General features: G+C 36.5%; 1 protein-coding gene across 1 annotated transcript in view; it reads right to left on the bottom strand.

Moving 5' to 3' along the window:
• The window catches only part of nbas (NBAS subunit of NRZ tethering complex), a 152,822-nt gene that overhangs the window by 21,971 nt on the left and 113,787 nt on the right, over positions 1-17,064 (bottom strand). Inside the window, exon 50 of the mRNA XM_055044449.1 lies at positions 1,247-1,386. Coding sequence (XP_054900424.1) covers positions 1,247-1,386 — 140 coding nt within the window. The remainder of the gene's footprint in view (positions 1-1,246; positions 1,387-17,064) is intronic.

Genomic DNA, 17,064 nt, shown 5'->3' on the forward strand with positions numbered 1-17,064 from the left:
GTGCCTTTCCTTTATAATCTTTAAACTGAATCAAGTAATACCATAAAACACCTTATCTACTCTAAATATGCATCATAACTAAAAACTATTTTTGCCTTACTTTTCCAAATTTCACAAAGACTTGGTCCCATTTCTGAAAAAGACACATGCAGTAAGTAGTCTAAATCTATTGGGAAAAAATAAAAAGACTAAAAACCTGACGAAGGTTTGTTTCCCTGGAAAAATCATCTTTCCCATACATTGATGCTTTTTTCTGAGTGACATCAAAGTGTAAAAAATTACTGTAGACATTTTTCAGTTTTTATTGCAAAATTAAAGACACAGCTACGTTGCCTACTATTTGTCAAAATATTTCCGCTAGCAGTCAACAGTTCTTTTTTTTTCTGTGCTGCAGTCACCCATAGCGCCTGTACAGCTCTATAAGAATGCATGTCAATCACAACTCAAAACGTCAGTTCTCATCTATCACTCAGCTTATTGTAAATAGTTTTTAAACTTTTTAAAAAACACAGTAGGGAAAATGGCCTGGAAACACAAAAATGTCTACAATTTAAAAGTCAAAGTAAGTCCCTCTAACAATAAATGTAGCAAGCTTTAGGTAAGAAGAACTATAACAAACATTGCATATAAAGCCATTTCTAAACATCTTGAAATGAAAAATGAAACATTTTAACCTGTATGAAAAATACACTACTTTTTTTTTTTTTTGCATGACCTGAAAAGAAACTCTTCTGGCTGAAACTTTATTCAAATATTTTGTGGCAGTATGAAGCTGTGCCCAGAAATGCCCCAATGTGATAAAGTGTTATAACAAAATCCTAGCCAGAGAACATGCTGCCTCTGCCAGATGGTCTTCATCCCTAAGTGCATCCTCCCCAGATAAACATCTTACATTCACTGGAAAATGAGATTTATCAGATCAGGTTGGCTTCCTCTATTGTTTTGTGTAGTATTTTGGGCCACCTTTACAGATTAACTTTAATAAGTCACAGTTTAAAACCCTTTGAGCAGTGCCATTATAACAAAGGAATAATATTATATTATCTTTCAATGTCTTTGAAGTCATGGCCACTTAGTATTATTCTCTTCATAGTTACAACGTTGGATGTTGTAATGGTTTCTGAAAACCAAACATTCACTTTTAAGATCTGGGCACACAGTAATGCATTTAGCATTGTTTTTATCTGTTGATGCCATTGTGGAGAAAACTATCACTAAGCTGCAGATGCTACAAAAGAAAACTTACACTTCATCTTTCATCATGGGTGGCCATGCTTGCAAGAGAAGTGTGAGCAACTGAAAGTCCTCCCACTTCCGCGCTCCATCCAACATCTCCTGAAAAAGGGCATACCGTTTGTCTTCATCCTCCACATCTTCTACCTGGACCTGGAGGCAAAAAAGGGGAAGATGAGGAGAGAAAAACACCCTGAGAGCAAAACCAGGTGTACAGATTTAGGATTTTACACATACGATTCAATAATACAGGTACTGTTTGAGCTTTTGAGATGTTGATCTGCTGCTCCATGTTAAAAAAAAAAAAATCTCTTGTTGCTATGGGTATACACCATAACCACAGTCCAAAAGCAAAAACAAGAATCAAAAATCAGCTGCCCACAATCCAAAATGAGGTGGAAAAATTCTCCAAAAAGTAAAGTCTTAACTGGAAAGATGAAGAAGAATGGTTTCAAATGGAAAAAAAAAACAAATATGACAAAGCTACTCGACCAAGTTCCCGACTCGGGCTCAACAACACAAACGCTGATTTAGAAATGCCATTTTATTAACTTCTACATCAGAAGTTCTCAGGATTTTTTAACTATGCTTCTGTATTCACCAATCATGACAGGCATAATAATAATAGAGCTAAAACTTTATCTTGGACCACTTCTGAATGTGTTGCAGAAATCGAGAATTTTGCTGGACTTGATGTTCAAGTTTGTTTCCTTGTGTATTTATTTCATCTGGAGAGAAAACTGTTTTTTTTAATGATTTATGCTTCCATATTTGTTGTGCTTCTCTTTTTAATCGCATAAAATCTTTGCAAAACTAACTTTCTGCACAACAGATCCATATCTTGTGTTGGAGTCATTTTCCTCATAAAGTTGGGCAGGGGAATAAACGAGCAGAGCTTAAACTTGAGACCCTTCAAAAATGGAGGTCAAATGAGAAACAGAAACAGAATTTTAATTACCTGCAAAAAGCCCTAATCTAAGGCTATCAAATCCATCAGTGAATGTCATCTGCAAAGCAGAGCATGTTAATCAGTGTCGGCACTGTTCTGCTTTATGAACTCCTTCTTTTATCGCAGAAGCATTTTATAACTTTACAGCAATGCTTATTCCTTATCTTTAAAAGTTTAAGAACATGGATAACATTAGGATTACTTTTTAGAACATTAAATTATAAGTTCTTCGCAACAGTAGTTTTCATTGCAACTAGAGATATATTAAACTATTAACGGCTTCATTATTTTGCATGGACAAAGATGAATACAACATTCTTACAAAAGTTCACACACACATCGGATCTGGCCTACGGTCAACCGATAATGGATTCACTCCCATTTACCACGGAGAAATGAGGCTTATGTTCTCTTAATAAGTGATGACTGCAATTACCTGTGCCTGGTGATTAAATTCAACTGTTTTTTTGTGATGCACAATAAACATAATGCAGCAGGGCAAAAAGAACAAGGAATGTGGGGCAGGAACTGGCAGCTGATATTGTTATAATTGCACGTGAAGTGGAAATTAGATCTTCCCAAAGGTGTATTTTTAATCATTCAGCTTATTTCTACACCAAACCACCACATACATGTATTCTAGTAATTACAAACTAATATTCATTCTACACTTAAATCTATGCAATGACCAATGTTATACATTGTTGTAATTTTTAGGCAGCAATGAAATATCAAAGTCTTTAAAAGGACCAACAAGTTTGTCCCATTTTGGTATTCAGTTTGCAATTTTCTAACCAAGTCAAGTCAGTTTCTGAAAAATTAAATTGTTACCTTAGTCTGAAATCAGAAAAAAAAAATACTGATGTTCAATATTAATGTATAATTCTCCACCTTCATATTTCTGTCCATTCTGGCTACTTCCTCAGCCACCAGTTGCCAAAAACTATTCTCATAAAATAACATTTCTATTGTCATGATTGCCTGCAGCAAAAGTATTATGATGGTATGGCTTGGGTGTCATTAAACTACACTTCAGAACAGAGTCTGGATCCAACTTCTCATATTCCAAAAATAATATAGAAGCCATATGGCAAGATACATCTATAGAGGTTTGCACTGTAGGTTATATGTTTCATAAGGTTCTTTCATGCCTATAATAAAACTGCACTTTGATTTGCCAGTTGAACCAAGAATTATAACTTACAATTTATCAGTCTACATGTGTAACCAGATTTGGGTATTTGGTGCTTCCAAAAACTTCATTGAATTTTGAAAAGCAACAATATTTGTTTCCATAACCTTTTATTATGTCTCAAGATGAATCGGTTTTACTGATAAATTTGCAGAATTATTTTTTTAACCAATATTAATTTGTTTGACTAGTCACAAATATTGACTTCTCAACATAATTCCTTCTTGTTATGGCTACCGCAAAGTGTGATTTAAGAACAATTTTCCACATAGAAGGCATTGTTAAACTTTTGCTTCAACTGTATAAGGAAACCTTACTGTGGTATGGCTTAGCAACAGTCAGTGGACTCTAAAAGTCATTTGACTGGATTGCTGATTACTTGAGCTAAGATGGAGATACTACAAATAGAAAATTATTTTCCTTCTATGATTTGACATTATGTTTGGGATTTGGTTTTAGGCATTGTGGAGTTTTTAGGCATTATTATGTTGTATATTCTTGCATTCAGTTCAGCTTTCATAACGTATGTCTACATTTTAATCGGGTGGAGGACTGGATGTTTATCAGTCCAATACTGAAATATCAGTATTTTCTTTTTCACACAGTCTCCACCTTGCTTTATAACTGGAATAGGGAGTTTGTTTCCTTATTCTTTGCATAGTGCTCTGCAAATAGTTTAAACAGTTTGTTCTAATTTCTCAAAAAATCCTATGGTTCATTTAGATACAATATTGCTAACTTATTGTGATACCAAACACATAAAAAACATGGTTGTTCAGACAGGGAAACACAACATTACATTTTAAACTAACAAACTTCAGCTAGACTGAAGGTTAACAAACAGAGCATGGAGACAGACATGAAAGGAAAGTTAAACGAAAAGGATAAAACCAATTTTATTTACTGTGCTGACCCTGAAAACGGTGGTAGTAAATTAAATCTACTACTTCATGCTTTTCCACTATGACTAAAGTTAACCCTGCTTTCAGCAGAAGGATGAAAAGGAACAAGGAGAGCCAAAGGTGGGCAGAAAAACGCCCACCACAGAAAATGGTTGAAGTAAAAAAGAAATATTGAAAAACCATTACCAGTAGCCACTTCATTAATCTTTGGCATCGTTTTTTAGAAAAACACAAAGATAAAATAAAGAAACCAGACAAAAGATCTGGAATGTTAAATATGATTACTGTAAGAATGGTTGATTCTCAAAAGCGAGGGCACAGACCTTTAATATAATCTCTTCACGCATGTGGGTAAAAAAATTAATTGACTTAGTTTGTTGTTTATTATTACGTACAAAGACACAGTGAATGTGCTGGTACAGACGTGGAGGAAGAGTTACACAAGAATTACATGTTTTATAAAGTAATTTTAGTGTCGTCATGGGTATGTGTGAGATAGATGGGCATATAGATAGAAGGTGAGATCTCAGTAGTGCACACAGACACATCTAGCCTGATATTTTATATTCATTTAACTACATTTAACAAGGCCATATGAAACAACCTTTTCATTATTACTGAATGGCTTGAAATTCGATAGATTGCAGATTAATACACTTCCACATTGCTTTGACTCCTTTAACATTGGAAGGAGATTATTAGTTTATTTAGAGGAAATGCACACAACCACCAAAGCATAATGAGGATAATTAATGTAGGTAAACAGTTTCACACAGACTTGGAAAGAATCAAGTGAATGCAAGAACTTTAATAAAAGGCACAGAAATAATTTCTCACAGTGTTTTCTTTGAAAAGTAGGCTCTCTCAGGATAAATACTGAGACTTCAGTGAGCTCAGCTAAGCTCTTTTAAATTTGAACAGCTTTCATGTACATGTGTCAAATGAAGGTAAAATTGTAGATAATTCTTGACACACACTAGGGGAGTGAATACCAACAATAGTGTGTGTCTAGATGGGTAAGCATCATAAATAAGAACCTGCTTTGAAAGCTTAAACAGATGTAAGGCACATATTTCTGATCTATGGGGACAGTTCTTTGTAAATAAGCTATTTATTCACTTTTAAATCCTGCTGTCACTGATGGTTTGCCATTATATTCAGAGGAGGCAAAGCTAAAGTAGCACAAAATTGGCTGAGAGACATAAATTTGTATTCCCTTAATCGGTGCCAAATTTGCAGGACATTAGCTCATTAAGATATACTACAAGTAAAAGCTGAACAGTAAAGTTGATGTAAAATGTCAATTTTCAACTGACATGTTAAGAAAATTTAACTCTTCCCAATTTGGTTTTTGCACAGTTTTTTTTCCTTTTCATTGGTAGTATTTGTCCTCCCATGGGAACTGTGGCTTTTCTAATAGATACTGGTAAATGTCAGAACATAAAATGTATTAATTTAAGCCTTTAACCCAACCAAAAGAATGCAAAAAACAAAACAAATAAAAGGAAAAAAAAGACATACGTTCCAGCATACAAATAACTAAGATGCATTTTGGTCTTTGCACTATTATATGAAAAATTCTAGGCCGCAAAGAGCACTTTAAAGAGAGGTCATCATATAGAGGGATTAATGCAACCAGCATACCAAAAACCTAACAAGCAATGGTTTCAGTAATCATAAATGTTTCAATGTACCGTTCCAATAAATAGAAGACTGAGATTCCAAACTAAGTGCTAGAATTCCTTTGGTTCTCTTTGGCTGTATGAAGCATAGAGTAATGAAACAGAGACTGCATACAGCATGCCATCAAATCAATTCAACAGCACTAAACTAAACAAAGCAATTGGATAATGTTATATGTCTTATTGTAAAGCCATGAGTTAATATTAAGGTACATTCCACTGTAAGAATCTCACAGTGATACAAACCTTTAGTTTCTCTAGCTTTTCCACCAACCCTCCTGAGGTGTTTTCAGGTCATCTACTAAAGCAGAAAAAGAGGTCTGTTCTTCTTACATGGACGCTGTCTAAAGTGGCTGAAAGCCTTTTCTGACTGTACTAAATTTGGAGTGTTTTCCTTTAAATTAACCCATGATGGTTTACAGCAATTGCCAAGGACTGAATCAGTCAGGACCAAATTGCAAAAAAAGATTAGTTTGCTTGGATTAATGTTTAGAAGCACTCCTTTACTGGAAACTACACAAATTCTGACAATCTATATGAACAGTAAATGTGTCACTATTAATAAAATAACTAGTGACATATGTGTAACAAAAAATCTGATAGAGTAATATGTAAGCACTGTAAGCAAACATTTCTACACCAATAAGTTGAGGCATTTTACCTTCTCCAACTCCCACATATTTTCTGCAATTCATCAAGCTGTGACTTCTGTCAGTGTCTTTTATTACCTACGCACCTAAAGCACATTTCAGAAGCCTAAACAGAGTTTAGAAAGGCCTAATAAAATATTTAAAGTTATTATGTAAATTTATGAGGGGAAGCCAACTTCAGAAGAAGGTCAGGAAGCAGTAGATGCATTCCACAACAATATTCAGTGCAGACATTTTCCCATAGAGACTGAAAGACCAGCAGGGAAAAAAAATATAAAAATACACGCCATGTGTTCTTTCTGGTCACCCAAACATCAATAAGAAAAATACTTCAGAACCTGTTTATTGCAGTCCAACTTACATTATATAAATATGGTGCATTTTCACTGCAGGAAGCTTTTCAGGAACCTAGGTAGGTTTCTGAAATAGTCCTCACTCCCTCTTAAGCTCCACTGACACATATACACCAATATTTATTGCTCTCTTGGGTCAGTTATTCAGGACAGCTGACTAGGAACAGTGATGCAGTCCACAAGAAGTGACCGGGGAGACTGTATTTATCCAGAAAGCTCAGGCCCTTTGGTGTGCAACAGTGTAGAAAGATGTTCAGTTCAGTTCATTTATAAAGCGTCAATTCACAGCAAATGTCATTTCAAAGCACTTTTAAAACATTTTTTGAATTTATACATAGATGTTGCATGAATAAATATTCAAAAATACTAGTGAAAAAAAGCTGAAAATAGCATAAATCTTCTATTTTAACTGATTATAAACCAACATTTAAAGCAGATATAACAGATTTATATCAGATCTTTTATTCACATGGCAAGAACAAGGTTGAACCAGGAAATCATTTATCTCTATTTAGACCAATTTATCTCTATTTACACCCATCACATCAACAAAGCATCTCATAACAAAAGCAGGCTAATGTGGTGCTGTTAAAATCAAACTCAAGTCAAAGATGCACTTTTCTTTCTGAATTTTTATAAGCTTGTAGTGAAACAGAAGTGAACTTTTGCCCCTGTCAACAAAACTGCCTGATAATTTTCTCAGCAACTTGGCAATTATCCCAGTCCTTGACCTGAGTGGCAGAGGAACTAAAGGGAAGGGAGAGAGGAGAGAACGCACTTGTCAGTGTATCGGACTGGGAGCAGCAGTGGAGCCGGAGGACGTAGACATCTCTGCGTCTGGCCTTTACTGAGTGGGCTCTGAGTGAGCTCATCAATATTCATTGACCTGCGCTGGCTAATGTCCCCAGCGACAGGCAGAATAAAGTTGCAGAGGTCACACTCTTCACAAGGGGGGAGAGAGGACGAAAATTAGCGAAGCTGGAAGGAAGTGAAGGGGATGAGAGACTTCAGTTTTCAGACAAAAATGAACGCAAAGAAAAGCAAACACCAAAAAATGGCAATACCCCAAGGGCGAGAAGAAAACAAAGGGTTTATTACGATTTGAAAGTGAAACACATAAAACATGCAGAGAAAGCATAAGTACAAAGATAAAGACACGTGCACCTGTGGGGAAAAACAAACACAGTGACACTCCAATGTAAGCAGGGTAAGACATGACAGGATAAGTGCAATGACAAACAAATACAGCTTCCTATTCCCTCCCTCGATTCGTTATATTTCTTTTTGCTCTCGCTGTTGTCTGGGGAGGATCTGCCTTGTATAACACGACACAGGAGTATACATAATGGTGCATGCCTCAAGAAAGAAAGAAGACATGGGAAGAGCTTGGATGACAGAACACAGAAGGGGAGTGGTAAGAAAGCAACAGTACATAGAGTGTAAGAATGAACAAGAAAGCTTGTAAAACCGAGAGTAGCTCAACATAAAAAGCCTGTATAAATAAAAATGGTATGAATTTGATTTGTCTGATTCCTGTTTAGCAATATGTTTTAATATTAAGTCCATTTGTTGTAGGATGCCAGCTTTTCTCAAATAATAAATGCTCATATGTGTTGAGCATTTATTAACACATAATCAAGAAAGACTAAAAATGTAAAATATGCAAACATACAGGGTGACAGCTTGGACTCTCAAAATAATACCATTATATGTAGTAAAATTCCTTATATTTTGCTACATTTTATTGCATTACAACCAGAAAATTTTTGTGGTTTGGTAGGTATTTAATGTAAAAAATCCACACAATATGTCAGATAGTTGCAAGAGGAACGAAGGAAGTGATGGTTTTTATAATTTGAGCAAGTAACCAAATGCCTTCAGAAATCACCTAATTACTAAATCCAACTGTGTGTAATTTATTTTAAGCTCTTCTGTGAAGAACACTGAAGTTTGAGAGTTTAAATAGACATAGTCTACTTAAACTCACAGGCCTGATATGGAGAGCATTAATTAAACAAAACTACAGAAACTTGAGAAGAGATCTGGAGCTATATCCCCCCAACGCCGGGAAGCGTCACCATGCTACAAACCCGAGTCGGGCCGGTGGAAACGCGGTCACTCTGAAATAGAGCCGAGCCGGGCTGCTGAAGTAGAGCCGGTGGAAAAGGGGCATTAGTTGTGAGAATCCTTTTGTCGTGGACTATAAGCATTTGTGGAAGAGTGGTGAGAAGAAAGGCAATGTTAAAAGAAAGCCACAAGAAGTTTCATTTAATTTGTCAAAAGTCATGTATGGGACATAGCAAACGTGGAAGACTGTGCTCTTGACAAGCAGGAAGACAGATGGAGCTGAAAGGAAACCAATTCGTGGCTGCCAAAGACTTGAGGCTGGGGAAGAGCTGCACCTTCTAGCATAAATGCATACATGCATAGCCATTAAGGTGTTGCAAATACAAATATTGAATCAAAAAACATTTCACATTGTTTCAGTTTTGTTTTGTAAAATAACATGATATATCAATAAAATTACCAGTATCATACTTTGAAGGTTGTGGCTGCAATATGACAATCTGTAAGGAAGTTCTAGAGATATGAATCATTTTACAAGCCAATGTGTATTATTCATGCAATCTTTGGTTCTATGAAATCAGTGCGGGGCTTTGTTTATGAGACTAATTTAAGCTATTTACAAGTGTGGATAGCGCTTCGGCAGAATCATAAAACGAGAGTTTTACCTGGTGCAATAAAGAAAAAAGAATCTGCCAAAAAAGATTATGAACAAAAGCATCCTTATCCCCTCCTCCTTCATGTGAGATTTCTTCATCTTTCTCCAACCCCATCTGGCACTGTGCTGCCCACTCCTATAACTTCAACCATCCTCCGGCTATTTTCTCCTCATTTTTCCTTTTGTCTGTCTCTCTCTCCACATCCTGTCTTTACTTGTTTATTTTATTGTGCAGCCTCCCCTCTGATTTCTTTTTTTTTTTTTTTTTTTTTTTTGGGGTGACTGAATCATCTGTGATCCCACCGAGATGACCAAGTGTTGTGCTGCTCTCTCCAGGCTTCCAAGTTAAAAACAGAGCATAAATAAAGTTTTCTCAAAGAGCCGCAGGGGATAGATAAAAGCTGCCAAAACACGTGGCAACACAGCCGAGACTTGACTATCACGACAATGACCCCTGATCTGTTGCATTAAACTGCGGCTGTAAGCTCATTGCATTCATTATTTATCCACTTGGAAAGGAAGACTCTTCCCCATCTTTCTGTGCACTCATGTATAATCCTTTCCCCCAAGTCCAGGCTCATTCACTTTCGTCAGGCTGGGGAAGAGCTCTCTTTGCTCTTCTGTCCAGATCCTCATCTCTAAGTACCCTTCAACTTTCAAAATGTCTTCTATTTTTACATGAAACACCTTTTTATTCGAAAAGATGTCCAAATGTCCACATAAGTCGAACAACGGAATGGGAAAATACACACAATGTTTAAAGTCCACTTTTTATGCCAGACATATTAGAACATAGGTGGTTAATAGTACACAAAAATCAGTTTGATAAGTTTTGTAATAGACTTCAATCAAGGAAAAATGTGAAATGAGTTTTTTTCTTTCTTTTTTTATTAGAGGGGGATGTATCAGGCTGAAAAGGTCCTTTTCTGTACCAGAGTTCCTTTACTTTGTATTATGTTTCAAAACTGCTCACCTTAGCACAACAGTCGCACACAATCAATCTTTAAATATACAGCAGATGGAGTCTTGTAAAATGGCAGGAGAGGAAATAGATTCAGGCAAGAACAAACAGTACGTAGAAGTACATGTCGCATCCTCTTGGAAACACAGCCTAAATATTTACAGTTATTAAAGTGAAAACATGAGCCTTCAAACCTAGACACCATTTTGACTTGCATACATTGTAAAATATTGATGGGCATTTCAATCTTCTTTGCAATGTGATTTTTTTTTTTAAATAATCATGCCATGACAGACAACTGCAAAAGTGCTGCTATGTTATAATGGAACAAATGACAGCAGAAAAGTGTTCTTAGCAACTGACAGGCTCTGGTTCATATGTGTAACTTTCTGACAGAAGAGAGATTTGATTTATACCTATCGTAAGTCTTTCAAAGGAAAAAGGTTTAAAATAAATTTAGACAGAAATGGGGTCTTGAAGAGAAAAACAAGTCTACACAAGAATGAGAGTAAAGGAAAACATATGGGAGAAGCACCTCTGGGTTTTCCAACATGGACATGGGTTCTTGTTTGAATTTTTCCAAAATCTGAAGCAAAACGCCAAACCAACACTTACAGTTTGGTAGACTGGGATATGTTGAAGCTGAGCTACTTTTTGATTCAAACTCAGAATGGACAAGATTTTATTTCCAAAAAGACAGTTTAAAATGGTCTGAATAAAGTGAGGAAGACATTTGAGAAGACATCTACATGTTTATGCTCTTCTAAACGGTGGCAGCACAAATATTAGAAAAATATCACAATTTATCTAGAAAGATTCAGATTTCTACATGCATATGTTGAAGTTAACATTTGTGTTTAGATATGTGAAGATTTCTTTATTTTTGCCATTTCATTCAGGACATTTCTCGCATTCAGATAGCATTTGGTTTTATTGAAATAACAATTGTCAGACAAAATAGAAAAGTTGTGACAATTTGTGCCTCTTCCTCAATAAAAAATTTTTCTTAAGAAAGATGTGTGGTAGACTGAATAGGGGTACTTTAATAGCTAAAATTCACCCACCTCCAGATGTCACTGATGGAATTTGGGAATTTTTCTTCCTTATTTTCTTCCACAGGAAGAATAAAAATCAAGTTACCTTATTCCGGTAGTCAATGATAACTTAATAATTCCAACTATAATGCTGAAATGGAGCAATGCATTTACTTGCAACACAAACACACAGAGGAACATAATAAGTCTGACTGGAGTAAGAATGTTCTTTACAGGAAACCTTCATAAAACACGAACAGACGGCCATGTATATCCGAAGAGACGTACATGGCTCTGGTAGCAAAATCTACCAGTGATTTTGCATTCACTGGTAGCAAAATGAATCCAGAAATTGATGCTACCAAAGCCACGATCAACAGTAGACACCATATTTGTTTGAAAGGTTTACCCAAATGTTTTTTTTAAATATTAAGACTAGAAAGCTCACTCATTGTCTTATAAAACCATAAAACCTTTAAGAATTGTCCAGATGGACAAATACAAATTTAAATTGAGCTTAAATGTATGAATTTTGGAGCAGCATCTTCTAAGTCTGTACCAAGCCTAGTGGGGAGACATGACAAAGGTTTTCTACAAAGTTGTATCTACAAAGTGTTGATTCATTGAGCCTGAATATAAATGCACGCTATACTTTAATTTTAAAGGTGAAAGATTTATAGCTGTGAATACGTTTGACAACCATTGAACATTTCATCTGAAATTTGGTGAATCAGTTAATATATTGATTAAATAACTTATTGATTAAATGGCCTGCTCATTCAACTGCTACTTATATAAAAATAAAACAAGCACCAACCCAAAGCAGGATGACTCAGAGTCAGAGGAAAGGTAAGCTTAAGCTTCATTGCCTCAGGATAACAGCTACAGAATGACAAGCTAATTAAAGAGAAACAACAATTAAAAAAGGATATTGAAAATTAAGGCAAAAAAAAAGTTATATGTAATATTGTTCACAAAGCAAATTCAAGTTTGAGGACAGGTTTGATATGCAAGCTCCTGAGGCTGTTTACCTGCAGATCAGAAGGCCAGCAAAGTGCAGCTACTGAGTGTGTTCTGCTCAGCTCAGTTCATGCATATTACATACACACCGCACAGCAAGGCCAAACAGCTCAGCACCAAAATGGTGTGTCACAGCAAATGATCCATGACAGTGACAGGGGCGAAAAGGCCTTGTAGCATGAATCAATGATTGGGGCGATGAGGAGCTTAGATGATGACATTTCATGCACCCAATCACGCATGAGCACCTGCTGGTGATTCTCTCTGTAATCCCTCTCTAGGCCAAGTAACATTTAAAGTAAACACAGGTGTGAAGGCCTTGTTGCGGTGACCTGGCTCAATTTACTTCCCTGCTCTCTGCAGATTTCCATTTAACAGTTTAAGGCCTGATGTGGCAGTTAGTGAGAGAACTGTGCTGGGATTCAGCATGATAATTACTTTCACCTTAAACACCAAGTAGAAATAGCATCAACAAGTTTTGACAAACATAGCAGCATTTGCCTTGATGTTATCTTTTTTTTTTTGCGGGGGGAAGGATGTGGGGGTTATGTTAGAGAGAAATAACCCTTCGTAGACTGTGGTCATTGATGTAAAGGCCACAATATTCCCAAAGACTTGCACTCAGACATAACAGACCCTCCAATCTTGACAGTGGTGGCATTTGGATGCCCTGCTGTTATGACTAATCATTCAAACTTAAGTCACAAAATCTATTCCCACTGTCACCCCTCATACCCTCGATACCTCTTTCTCCATATCACTCCATTTCTCCTCCAAACTGGCTAAATGTCAGCATTTCAATTGGGCTCATTAATACCTTCCTTTTTAGATGTCTCTCCAGTTGAGTAGTGTGTTGGGATGCTAAATGAGGGAGAAAGAATGATGGATGGGAATGGTGAGTGGCTCTCCTTTTTATTTTAATATTATTTCAGTATTCTGATATTGAAATAATATTCCAATAAATAGAGTGGGGCTCTGGTATAACTTTGATTAGTCAAAATTTTGGTTGGTTTTAACTTGCTATATATTGTATAATATACATACATCTCATTATCGCTTCCCTATATCTTTCTAATTTCATCTATATCACTGGGTTTTTGTGAGGCTTTGGCTCTGAATCATGTGGCAGGTGTTTCCACTGACACAGCTGATATTGGAATGACAATATTTACAGAAAACTGCATTTATTGTAGTTTTTCTCATTTCCATCATCACAACATACTTATTGCTCTCAATTAGCTTTAGCATTTTGGGCTACATCTACAAATGTGGGCTCCAAGAGCTCAAACTGTTTATGCAACTGTTTGACTTAATTTAAGACAGTGGGGCAAAAAGGTCATTTTGTAATTTTATGTACTGTAAATACAAAGTTTGTACTATTATTGGCATGCTGAGTAAATATGAATAACAACAAGAGTGTATCAACACATCAAACATGCAGTACTTTTGTCCATTGTCATTTAACTTGCGTAAAATCTACATATACATTGCACATTTCTCTGTATAGCTCGTGTCCAGTGGACAAAAGTGTGTCATTTATTCAGCCACATGCAGAATATACAAGAGGAATTTAGGTGCCAAAACAAACTGAGGTAAAAACAAAACCTATCAGAGGCCAAGCAGACAGTGAGGATCTGAAGAATTACTGATGTAATGTTAAAGAGGTGAGTGGAGGGATGAAGGATCAGATCTGTAGGAATACACAATGCTGCTGGGCACCTCTTCTAGCACTGCTGTTTTTTCATTACCATTCTTCGTGTATCCACACTGATTGTGATCAATAGCTTTTGAACTTTTGCCTTATTTTTTAAAGCTTGGATTGTATATTATTCAACCTTATTTAGACCTCTTCTCTTAATGTGTTTATTGCTGTATGTTAACCTTGTTGTCATTTAATGCTACATGAATAAACTTGAGTGGATTTAACTGCAACTCATTCTATCAAAAGATGGAAAGCATTTTAAGCATCAACAATTTCTCACTGCAAGGTCCCACTAGGACTTGTGGGAGTCAGGGTCCCAAATAGAGAGTGATCAAAAATCTGGTTGTGTTATCAGAAGCACTATTTGTTTAGACTTGCATGTTTTATAATATTTGTTCAATTATAAAACATACAATCACGTTTTATAACATGATGAATGATGAATGTTTAAAAATGTTTCCCAGACAGCTTCCATATTTGTATGCAACTGTCCTGGGTTTTCTCTCATAGCATTGGTTTTGGAAATGGGAAATGCCCCCTGCATGACCTCATCAAAAGCTTAAATTTGATGAGGTGCTTTTCTTGAATGGTTGGCACCAGTGATGTTTACGTGAGGAGAGGCAAAGTGTTGAGGTCTATCATAGGACTTTCCCACTGTTCTATTTGTTTCTCCCTTTGAACCTCTGGGAGAAGTTGAGCTTAGATTATTATCGTTTAAAACAACCTTTTTGCTTGCTTTGACCTCAGCTAAGCGAGTTAGTGGAATTCATGCCCTTTCTGTGTTTCAAGGCTGTATTAATTATCCCCTTAATGACATAAAGGCCATTCTGCAACCTAACCTGGCTTTTGTTCCAAAAGTGTTGGGTTCATGCTCTCCAACACAAATGATTTCTTTTTACTTGCCTCCTTTGCCTCAGAGGAGCAAAGGCATCCACATAATTTGTGTCCAGCGAGTCCACTGCAGCTACGGACACCATGCAAGGTTTTAGGAATACCAAACAATTATTTGTGTCTTGGGCAAAAAACATATACAGGAAAGCCTTTATCAAAGCAGCATGTTTCACACTGGATTATGGAAGACATTACTCTGGCATAATCTTGCAAGGGACTCCAGCCCCCGCTGGGTCTTCATTCACACTTCACCAGGGGGTGTGCATCCGATTGAGCCTTTTTAAAGGAGTCTCTGTTCAGGAGGCGTGCATCTGCATGCAAGGCTTCCTACAACATGTTTGCTAAAATTTATAAGTGTGATGTGACTGCTGCCGTTTTGGCATATTCAGTAGTAAGTACAGACTTTCTTTGTGTGAGCCCTTACTGATTAGCCTCTGGGAAATGTCATTAAAACAGGCATGTCTGCCAATCCAGTAGTCATTTATCCCAATAAATGCTATGAAAGAAAATTTAAGGTTGTGAATATAACCCTGGTTCTTTGATTAGCATGAGTGAGTGTCTCACCTCAGTCACATGAAATGAGTTTAGATTTTCCTAGAATGGTTTTATTTTTGGGGATTAAAAAAAAAGCAAAACAACCCAGGTCTAATCAGAGAACAACAGCTTATATAAAGCTGAAAGTGTTGGTTTTACATTACAACACTGCTAATGCAGCAGCTGTTTATTAAAGTTTCTGCCAATTGCCTCATTACATAAAGTGAAAATTTCATTATATGTTTTGGTTTCCAACAGCCAAAGGAAATGCTACTTTAAAGAAACAAGCTTTGTTTCTTTTTATATATATTTACTATTATGCAATGCAAAAGCACTATGCCCAGGTCAATATTTGTGCTGTACTTCCTGAATCCATTCTTCAACAATTACGTCTGGCTTTTTTTTCCAACAGACTACAACATTGCCAGGGATGAAGAGGTGCATGATATTACAATAATAGGAAAATCTCACCTTCTTGTTTTAAGCATGAAGAAAAGCAATACATCAGTGAGGTGATATTATTTTTGCCAGTGATCTTCGGTTATCCGATTCAGAAGTATAAATTGCTGCATGTTTGAACAAATTCAAGAAAAACCTTGACGTTGTTTTCATCTGCAAGCATGTTGTGACAAAGCAGGTGTTTCTATTTTACTCTTGCATTTCACTGTAGGTCAAACGTTAATATCTAGCTTTCATAAAAAATAAAGCAGCCATCACAGCTTGTTTGTTTGCACCTGTGCTGCAGGTGAGCAGTACAGACAACTGAATAAATTGAATAGGAATCTGCCCCTGAGGTAACCTGTGGGACATCGTTAGAAGGGAGCTGTGCTGATTAGTAAAGGACCCAAGGGTTCTGAAGAAGAATAATATCAACTCCGATCCTGTCTGTTTTTTCCCTCGTCATCGCTCTACTTGTCTTTTTTTTCTCCTAAAGCAATTTCTTTCTGCTCTTCGGCCTCTTTGTCTCCTGGCTGCAGCAAGACACGATGGGGTCAGCACTGACTGAATCTGTAGCACGGCTTCAGGGCAACTGGCTGCCATCAGTGGCAGCTCTGCTTATGGGTGGCAGGAGCCTGCATGATTAATCTTCTGCAGCTTTCAGCTGAGCCGTTGACACAATGAAAAGTTGCTCATATTAAAAGAAAAAATGTAATGAATAAAAGAGTAAGTGTGAGTGAATGTGCTCCTGCATGAATTAGATTTGGGTGGCAGCTGAGCTGTGAACATGAGAAATATTTA

This window comes from Poeciliopsis prolifica, unplaced genomic scaffold, assembly GCF_027474105.1.
Source record: "Poeciliopsis prolifica strain line A6 unplaced genomic scaffold, Auburn_PproV2 SCAFFOLD020, whole genome shotgun sequence".
Taxonomy (NCBI): Eukaryota; Metazoa; Chordata; class Actinopteri; order Cyprinodontiformes; family Poeciliidae; genus Poeciliopsis; species Poeciliopsis prolifica.